The sequence below is a fragment of the Sycon ciliatum genome, chromosome 2, assembly GCF_964019385.1.
Source record: "Sycon ciliatum chromosome 2, ocSycCili1.1, whole genome shotgun sequence".
Classification (NCBI taxonomy): Eukaryota; Metazoa; Porifera; class Calcarea; order Leucosolenida; family Sycettidae; genus Sycon; species Sycon ciliatum.
In genome coordinates this window covers 41,871,624-41,882,098 of record NC_088644.1, presented here as the reverse complement: position 1 = coordinate 41,882,098, position 10,475 = coordinate 41,871,624, and the positions used below count along the sequence as shown (strand labels likewise).

Sequence of the window (10,475 nt, the reverse complement as noted above, 5' to 3'; positions counted from 1 at the left end):
CCCTTCTTGTCTTGGTCAGCAGCCTGCATGTCGTCGTTCTCATCAGCTTCGCCACCACCACCGGTAGTATACATGTAGGTAGCGGGTCGCTTGGAATCGCCATTGGAGTCTCCAGTGGATGCCATGCGTAGAGAAGGGTGATCCACGCTAGCACCCTGGCTGTGCTGCAAGCTAATAAGCAGGGCCAAGCCCAGGAAGGCAAGAAACATGATTCTCATCTTGATTCGTCGCAGGGAGCTGCAGCGGGTTGAGCCATGGGGGTCTGGGGTCGAATCACGTTGTTTTATTTAAAACTACACCGCTGCCACCAATGGAATGGGTAGCCGAGTGGTAGGCGCGGTGAAATCAACAAGAGTTCGTTTTATTCTTCTCTTCTCTCAGGTACACACCTGGGATATAATTATTAGTGAAAGAAGAAGCGGCAAATAAATGAGTTTCTCTCCGGTGCTCACCTGGAGGTTGAATAGCTCGTTATTATCAAAATCTCATCTAAACAGAAATGCGCAGCAGCTTTTATGCAGCAGACGCCGTACGCTTACATACGGAGATACACTAACTATACATCAGGCAAAGCTCCGTATTAGTTCCGTACTACTTCCGTATTGGTCGGGCAGGGATACTACACTATTATTCTCGTATCCGTCCCAAATTGGACTCTCGATGGCACTCTGAGCATGTGTGTGTGAGAGTGGGAAAACGAAATGAAAAAGAGAGTCTTGTCGATTGAAAACACTGAAAATGAAAGGATTCCCAAAAAAAAGAAAAAAAGAGGATAGACCGAGATACTCGAAAGAAAGCAACAGCAGCAGCCGCAGGTGACACTCAGCAGCAGACAACGAGGCTGAGAATGCTGCAGCGTCGCTAAATTGGCTGTTAGGCCGACGGGTGGCCACGGAGGCTTGCAATGGCGGACCTGACCATGCTGAAGGACAACACTGATCGGACGTGAGCCGTTACAGCGCTGTATGCCTGTAGGGCTCGTTATTCTTCTTTGACGGCATCATCATCATGCAAACCAGCTTGAAGTTTTCAGGAAGTTGGAGGCAGCCTTTCCGGTGCCGCCTGTAGCACAGAAAACCAGGGACACAAACGATGCCCTCTCCGGCGACTTCCCTAGCTAGCTGACGTGTTCTTCTAGAACTGCTGAGCGACGCTTCTCGCCTTCATGTCGCGCGTATGTGGAGTCCCGGGACTGATAAGCCGAGTTTGTGCGACCCGGGTCACGTAAGCCAGCTGGAGGCTCCTTTCTCAGAGGCGAGCTCCAGGGCACAGCGATCGGCAGCATTGCATATGGCAACGAAAAATGATAATCCTTCTTTCTCCTGCCGTTGCCGAGCTGCAGACCTCAGATCTGAACAGTTCTCTTGGCTACCTTGGTGAGGCCAGGGATGCCCTCCATGCCGAGTGCTGCTGGAGGAGGATGCGCTCAACCAGGGCCTTGAAGTTGATGATGCTCACGGAGCTGGAGAATCAGTCACGGTGGCGACAGTGACGTGGAGACAATCACTGAGATATTGCCGGTGCGTTTGACCGGGTATCGCACACAGGAGTGCTGTACAAAGCAAAGCAGGCCGGCGTCGACGGACGCCTGCTTGTATGGCTATAGGACTACCTCACCAACCAAAACATCCGCGTTGTGGTTGGAGGCCAGACGTCAGATGCTCAACCCATCCAGGCTGGTGTCCCCCAAGGCAGCATCCTAGGACCCAGCCTCTTCCTTCTATACACATGTGACATTGAACAATGTTTAACTCCAGGAACGCAGTTGAGCAGCTTTGCAGACGACACCACACTCTACAGCTTAGTACAGCCAACTGACGATCTCCAACAGTCCACTGCCTCCCTCCAAGGGTCCCTCCACAGTCTTGAGGAGTGGGGCCGCAAGTGGCGTATCTGTTTTGAGCCAGCCAAGACACAGCGCATGACTCTACATCGCAAGCACGTCCCCCCCCCCCCCCCTGCACTCCACCAGTCACCTTTGGAGGGGAAGCACTCCAGGAGACAGATACCCTGAAGCTGCTGGGAGTCATGCTCGACCCTACTCTCTCCTACAGAGCGCACACTGGCAGTGTTGCACTGCGCGCCTCCCAAAGGCTGGGTTTCCTACGAAAGGCAGCACCCATCCTGGACGACCATGGTCGAGTGACGGTCTACAAGGAATTCGTGCGACCCCTACTTGAATATGCCCCACTGGACTGGTCGAGCGCAGCCGCAACTAACATGGCCCAGCTAGACAAGGTTCAGCAACGTGCCCTGCATTTCCTGGGACCTGGAACCATCCTCCAAAGTCTTCAGCTTCGTCGGATGATGGCAGCCCTGTCATACTTGTTCAAGCTGCACTACATTCCAGGGCCTCCCCAGGTAAAGGCCATACTGCCACCAACCAAGCCCCCTGCCGTAGCTAACATGTGCACACGGCAAAAACGTCAGACGCACCATGCCTTCCAGCTGAAGTGGACACCCCCTCGCACAGCCCCTGACTACCTCCTGCGATCCTTCCCCTTCTTCGCCATCACACCCTGGAACAACCTGCCTGCGGACCTCCTGCTTCACGAACTTCATTCAAGACGCCTCCAAACCTTCAAGGTCAACGTATGTAAGGATCTAATCCGAAAGAGATGGCTGTGGTCCACACAGTACCTGTGACGATGATATTGAGACCCATTTAGTATTTACCTCTCTACTAGTACTTGCTTGTTATGATTATTGTTCTCTTTCTTCTTTTTCCCTTCTGGTTTAGTCATTACACGTATTTATATTATTTGGTGCAATACTAGCGCCCCTTTCTCGCACCAAATTATTATTTTTGCTACTTGACCATGCAACCCCCCCCTTTCTTTTCGATGCCAGGTTGCAACGCTAACGCCGAGACCCCTGGTCGGTCGAGTTGCTCCCTGTACATCGGCACGTCGTCCCTACATCCCCTGTGTCTTGTCTTGTGTTTGTCTGCACATGTCTCTTTGTAGGGCTGTGTTCCCAATAAAAAAAATGAAAAAGCCCAGCCCTCCATGACGACAAGGGAGTGCGAGAATGGAACGCTCTTGCTGACCAGGCGCCATCATGCGGCGGCCCGGGTGAAGGCCGGAACTATGGCGGCAGGTGCTCCCTGATGCACGCTTCGAGTGCTGAGGGGTTATCGGCAGTGTCAGGCACGGTTCGGGGTAGGAACGACCATTCATGGCGCAACCCATGCGTGAAGGCCGTATTACGCTGCCTGTGGCTGTGTCTTGGGGAATGCGGCTAGGGTCTGGACTTCCTGCACCACTGGGTAGCTTTATCATTATGTGTATGCCTGGCAGAAGGGGGGGGGGGGGGAGTGCTAATGATGCATCAATATAGCCACCCGTCTTCACTATGATGTCAGTGTCGCCAAAGAGCTCCGGGGCCTGCGTAGCATGATACGACTTCACTAAGAGAACGGGTTTCCTAGCGTTCGGAAAGTACCCATACGCAGGGCCATGGAGTGTGAGGGCTGACCACCACGCTCTCAGTTTGGCAAGCTTCCCCGCACCAGCTGTCGAATCATCGGCAAACCACGCCTGGATTTCGCCCGGGTTGCGACCTTCTGAATCAACGGAACTGTGCCGAGAGCGTACATGATCGCAATGGCCAGAGGGTCCCCTTGGGTCGTGCCTTCGCATGAGGGAATTGATTCACCATCCACGAACCGGCGTGATGATGACTGGTAGGTGTTGATAGTGATGGTGGCAAACTCGGGACAGGTGTGGCCGCGGGATGTTTTGAAGGCTATTATTCTTGTTCAGGCGGTCGAACGCATTCGATGCGTCAGCAAAGAGGACTCCTTCTGTTTCAGTGTCGTTGCAAACAGACCTCATGGAGTGGATGGCTGCTTCAATACCGCACTCCTGACCTCCACACTGAGTCCACAGAGTTGTAGATACCCGGTCACCGCTTCCACGGCCGGGCCGACAACGCGCAATACTGCTTTACTTATGATTCGGCGAGTGACCTCGCCAATTCCAATTGGGCGGACACCGGGCTGTTTATCAAGTGGAATGAGACGGCTAGCAGTGTAGGCCTTTAGGGGCGCTGGGTTGACGTAGCTGGCCGAGATGCGTCGGGCGCAGCTGGCTAAGGCGCCACATAGATCATCGGAAGTGGCATTGAAGGAGGTGCACATACGGCGCCCGGCGACAGCATCTAGGCCTGATGGGCCCGTGGATCCTTGCGTGTGTAGTGCAGCTTGATGCAGGGCATCTCTGTTCAGAGCGGAGAACAAAACCGGATGAGGTGTGTGTGTGTGGGGGGGGGGGGGGAGGGGGTCCCATCAATAACAGCAGTTTCATGTTCCGGCTCAGCCTTGGGGTGTTTGTCCAGTAGTACCTCTCGCAGGTTACTGTCCTCCACTCGCTCAGCCAGGAACAGGACTCCACCACTATCTTGGCTGGATAGCATGCGGAGAGCAGCGCCTGTCTTGCCTGGGTAGATGAATGATGCGAACGAACGAGTATGATCAGATGACATTCCGGGACTTCCTGACTACTGTATGGTGAATACTTCACGCATCAGCTCGCTGATGTTTCCCTATTAATATACGCAATATCAGCAGACGGTGCTGAAGGCACTTCATGTGGGTCTTCTTGGATACCTCCCCAAATAGCACATTAGAGCTTGCGGTAATGTAGGTTAACACATTGCACAAGCCACCACCTCACACGCGCTCCAGCGGCTTCCAAAGAGCCCGCAGATCCCACGCTATTCATTGATGCATGTCAAGTAACACGCACATGCACGCTGCGGTGGCATGTAACATGCGTACGCCGGAACTCACCTGAACTCGCCAGCCAACCAGCCATATGCGGCTGCAGCACACATCGGAGCTTGAACCCGTAACGCATACACCATACTTCGCGCTGGCCACATAGTCATTGCTACTTCATAATTAGTAATTTTTGCTTTGCTTGCGCCGTGAGAAGAACACCGGTTTGTTCCTTTCTCAGAGCGCTGTTGCTCCACAGGTTGCAATGCCTGAACCCCCGGCGCAACAATCAGTGATCCCGGCCGAAAGCCTTCGAGCCACGATCGCAGAAGTGCTGACTGAAACACTGCCAGCGATTCTGGATTCCCAGCGCCGCGCCATGGCCCCACCACCGGCTACATCCGCGATCAGCACCACAACAATACAACCGAAATTGCATCGGAACCGGTCGCAGCTACCTGGCGGCCACGATCAGCGGAGCAGCAGCTCCCAACCACCACCATCCCGCAGAGGACACGGGACAGAATCCTTGCCGGTGAGTTCCTAGATTTGTCTGAGTTGTTGGTGGACCCGGTTGGATTAGCCCCAAACCCCTCCAGCACAGGTGTGCAGATGCACCTTATGGACGGCACACCCGTGCGCCTAACGCAGGAGTTCTCGCCCAAAGCCTCCACACGGCGCCACGTGTGCGATCTTGCGACGTGGCTGGAGGCTTGGACGGTGGTGCTCCACACCATCCTGCAAGCAGCTCCGGAAAGAGCCTCCGAACTAGTTGGGTACCAGGCCATCATCACGGAAGCCAACCGGAAATTTGTCCCGGATGGCTGGCTCGAGTATGATCGGCAATTTCGCCGCGCGGCGGCTAGCAACCCTGCCCGTCGCTGGGATGTGATCGACCATAATATAATGGCAGCTGAGCACTACCGGCAAGGCTCGAACTCCGTGCTTTGCATGCTCGCTTGTTCACCCCCCATCCGCTGGGGGGCAGTGTCCCTTTCGTCCCTCTAGAGCCACACCATTTGGCGGCGCACATTCCTCACCCTCAGTCGGTGGCCGCCCAATTTGCCGGAATTTCAACTGGGCCAGATGCCAAGGGGGATGCGGGAGAGCGCACCTATGCCTGCAATGCCAAGGCCGCCACCCAAAAACGGCCTGCACTGCCAACCCCGCGAGCACACGGCCCAGCACATCAGCGCCACCTGCCAAACGGTCAGGCAAGTAAGTCACCCGTGCCGGGCCCCGACACAAGCATGGCGGGACGCCATGCCACTAGCCCTGCTTCCGCGAAGCAGGCATGTACAGACAGTAGTAGTAACTCACAGTTTCCCCCGCTCGCCTTCCCTGCTCTTGATTCCAGTATGCCATGCATTCACACACCCATTGATGTTGCCCGCTTTACTAGACTGCTCACTGATCATCCAGACAAGGCATTCTCCTCCCGCGTGAGCAGGGGCCTACAATCTGGATTCCGCATAGGCTTCTCTGGTCGCCGTCAGACTGTGACAGCCCCAAATCTTCCCTCATCTGCTGAACATTCCGTGTACATATCTGATTATCTAGCAACATCCTGTGCGCAGGGAGAGACCTGCGGCCCTTATTCCACCCCTCCATTTCCATCCTTCCAGTGCTCGGGCATTGGTGTGGTGCCCAAGAAGAATGGTAAACTACGCATTATCCACCATTTATCAGCTCCCGTCGGCAATAGTGTTAACGATGGCATCGACCCGTCCGCGTTTAGCCTGTCATATATCCGGATAGACGATGCAGTGCAAACAATTATGGCCTACGGGCAGGGTGCATTGCTGACAAAGCTGGACATCCGCAACGCATTCCGGCTAATCCCTGTGCACCCGTCCGATTGGTCTCTACTTGGTATTCAGTGGCAAGGGCAATATTACTTTGACCGAGTGTTGCCGTTCGGCCTACGCTCCAGCCCGTTTCTATTCGACCAGGTTGCCAGTGCCATTGAGTGGATCATTACTACTAACTTTGCCATCCCTCACCTCCTTCACTATCTAGACGATTTTCTTAATATCAGCCCTCCTCAGCGAAGCCTTGCTATCCAGGCAAAGGACGTCATCCTGCAAGCATTCGAATACCTATCAATCCCACTAGCCGAAGAAAAGCTCGAGGGCCCGTCCACATCCCTGGTCTTCCTCGGAATTGTGCTGGACACGGTGCGCATGGAAGCCCGTCTCCCAGACGACAAACTGGCGGACCTCCGCGAGCTCCTCAGCGAGATGTCACGCTGCACCCAGACCACGCAACGCAAACTCGATCACTTCCTGGGGAAACTCTCCTTTGCGTCGAGCGTCGTCGTACCAGGCAGAACATTTACACGGCGCTTATGGGATATCAACAAGAGGTTTAGCCGCGCCAAGCCCTATTTCCGTATCACTCTGACGGGCGAGGCCAGGAAAGACATCCGCTGGTGGCAGCTTCTGATCCAGCACTGGAACGGGAAGGCATTCCTCCTCTATAACAGCAGTACATCGTCGGCCGACCTTGGACTGTACACAGACGCTAGCGGCACTCTCGGCTGGGGCGCATTCTACGGCAAGGAGCAGCGCTGGATCCAGGGCAGATGGACAAAGGAGCAAGAAGAAGAGAGCATCGGATACAAAGAGCTCTATGCCGTGGCGATGGCTTGCAGTACTTGGGGCCATCTGTGGTCCCGGCAACGTATCGTAATGCATTGCGACAATCAGTCCGTTGTCGAATGCGTGAAGTCAACCTCCAGCAAGTCACCAGGCATGATGTCACTGCTGCGTGCATTGTTCTTCGTTTGTGCAACTCACAGCTTCACCATTACTGCCAAATATGTACCTGGCCATCTGAATTCGATCGCCGATGCTCTGTCTCGTTTCAACCTGCAGGCATTCCAGCAGCTGGCACCATCGGCATGGCAAGCCCCGGACACTGCAATCCACCTCCCCCTCCTGGACTGATGCGGGAGGTCGCCGACCTGGCAGCCATGGCAATCGCCCCGACAACGCGGCGCACGTACACCACTGGCGAAAGGAAGTTTACGCAATTCTGTGCGTTGCAGAGATGGACGCCCATGCCGGCTACAGACACGATGCTCAGCTGCTTCGCAGCACACCTCACGCAATCGGTTCAACCACAGACAATTCATGTCTACATGGCCGCAGTACGCAACATGCATCTCGAAGCCGGATTCCGAGATCCAACGATGAACGCGTTGCTGCTGCCACGTGTTATGCGAGGCATCAAGAGGACGGTGACTGACCCAGCAACCCAGCGCACTCGCCTCCCAATCACCATTGATTTGCTGCGGAGGCTCCTCAACCAACTCAGCCTGGACCAACGGCGTCACCAGCAGGACAAGTGCATGCTCAAGGCGGCAATGGTGCTCGCCTTTTTCGGATTTCTCCGATGCGCGGAATTCACTGCGCCTCCGGCCGGGTTTGACCCTGCCACTCATGCCACGCGCCAGGATGTGACTCTGGACGTCACTCAAGGACGCACATATATCCGCTTCCACATCAAGCAATCGAAGACGGACCAATTCCGTCAGGGACATGCAGTGATAATCGGTAGTACCACTTCACAACCTTGCCCGGTTGCTGCCCTCCTGGCATATTTTACAGTCTGTCCGTCTGACGCCGCTGACGCACTCTTCCGCTACCGCTCTGGGAGACCGCTGACCAGGCAGGCGCTGACAGAAGATCTCCGACAGCTTCTCCCACTCACGGGAACACCCAATTCGCGCGATTACGCCGGTCATTCGTTCCGCATCGGTGCCGCCACAACGGCAGCCATGGCGGGTACCCCTGACTGGCTAATCAGGGCAATGGGCCGATGGAGGAGCGACAGTGTCTTGCGCTACATCAGGACCACCGACACAGACATGGCGCAGCTGACCCAAAAGCTGTCAGAGGTACAAGCGCATCACAGAACGCATTGAGGTATGTAAGAACCCGCCACGCGGGCACACAACTCACACCCATGCATGTACCCACACGGCTGACTGTTTGGAACAGCACAGCAACTTGCTCTGCTAGGATTGTGCTGACAAACTGCGCTGATAGCAACAACAGTGTCATTCACGTGCATTGCAATATGTCACAACTTAGCATGGAGGCTGGGCAACCATGGGCCAGCTATCTCCTCTCATCTGGCAATTATCACGGCCTTCGGCCATCACACTCATACTCCCACACTCCTGCCTCCTAACGGGCATTGCACTTCGTGCGTGGGCCGTCCACACTCCGTCCATTTCATGGGCGCCCATCTCATGGGCTGCACTTTGTGCGTGGACATACATACACACTATCATACAGGCTGTCCACACTCCGCCCAGTTCATGGGTGCCCATTTCATGGGCTGCACCTCGTGCGTGGACTATCCTACATGATTATCACATGCCAGATTCGGTTGCCCAGCACTCCATGAATCCTCCATATGATGTGTGCTCTCCATTGGTCTGCAATAGCGAGTGCATGCGTGTTAATAGCACATTAGAGCTTGCGGTAATGTAGGTTAACACATTGCACAAGCCACCACTTCACACGCGCTCCAGCGGCTTCCAAAGAGCCCGCAGATCCCACGCTATTCATTGATGCATGTCAAGTAACACGCACATGCACGCTGCGGTGGCATGTAACATGCGTACGCCGGAACTCACCTGAACTCGCCAGCCAACCAGCCATATGCGGCTGCAGCACACATCGGAGCTTGAACCCGTAACGCATACACCATACTTCGCGCTGGCCACATAGTCATTGCTACTTCATATTTGCTTTGCTTGCGCCGTGAGAAGAACACCGGTTTGTTCCTTTCTCACCCACCCACCTCTTCCCATCTATGAATAATATTGATATCCTTGATTCAACACAGGTATCATAATTCATACAAGACGAAAATAAATAGGAGTGCTGGGCCAGCTATCTCCTCTCGTCTGGCAATTATCACGGCCTTCGGCCATCACACTCATACTCCCACACTCCTGCCTCCTAACGGGCATTGCACTTCGTGCGTGGGCTGTCCACACTCCGTCCATTTCATGGGCGCCCATCTCATGGGCTGCACTTTGTGCGTGGACATACATACACACTATCATACAGGCTGTCCACACTCCGCCCAGTTCATGGGTGCCCATTTCATGGGCTGCACCTCGTGCGTGGACTATCCTACATGATTATCACATGCCAGATTCGGTTGCCCAGCACTCCATGAATCCTCCATATGATGTGTGCTCTCCATTGGTCTGCAATAGCGAGTGCATGCGTGTTAATGGCTTTTTTGGATCCCAACAGGAAATAGTACTTTACTACTGTAAATATAATTTTGCTACTACCTGATCAGAAAGCACGTCAATTTTATTTTATCTATTTCCCCAAAGACTATAATCCAATCTAGGGGTCTCCAGGATGGAGGACGTGAATGCACATGTACCGCACTGGAAGAAAATAAAGTAGAGGCCCATGGAGTAGAAAAGAAAATCCGGATGTGTGTGTGTGTGTGTGTGTGTGTGTGTGTGTGTGTGTGTGTGTGTGTAGTGCGTGTGTGTGTGTCTGCGTGTGAGAAAGAGACATACAGAGAGAGAGAGAGTAAGTTACATTTATAAAGACAGGGAAGTCTAACAAATGAGGACTGAGACCTCTACAACAGGGTTTTTACGCCTGAAAGCAGGTGCATGATTTAACAATAATACTTCTACCCGGCCTTCCTCTCTCCGCACTTCTGTCCCCCCCCCCCCCCCCCCCCTCTCTCATTCCTTCTGTCGTCCACA

General features: G+C 54.2%; 1 protein-coding gene across 1 annotated transcript; it reads left to right on the top strand.

The window, feature by feature from the left end:
- Window positions 1-7,667: 7,667 nt before the first annotated feature.
- On the top strand, window positions 7,668-8,648 carry LOC135810594 (integrase/recombinase xerD homolog). Its single transcript, XM_065324087.1, has one exon. The coding sequence runs from the start codon at window positions 7,668-7,670 to the stop codon at window positions 8,646-8,648; it is 981 nt and encodes a 326-aa protein (XP_065180159.1).
- The last annotated feature ends 1,827 nt before the right edge of the window (window positions 8,649-10,475 follow it).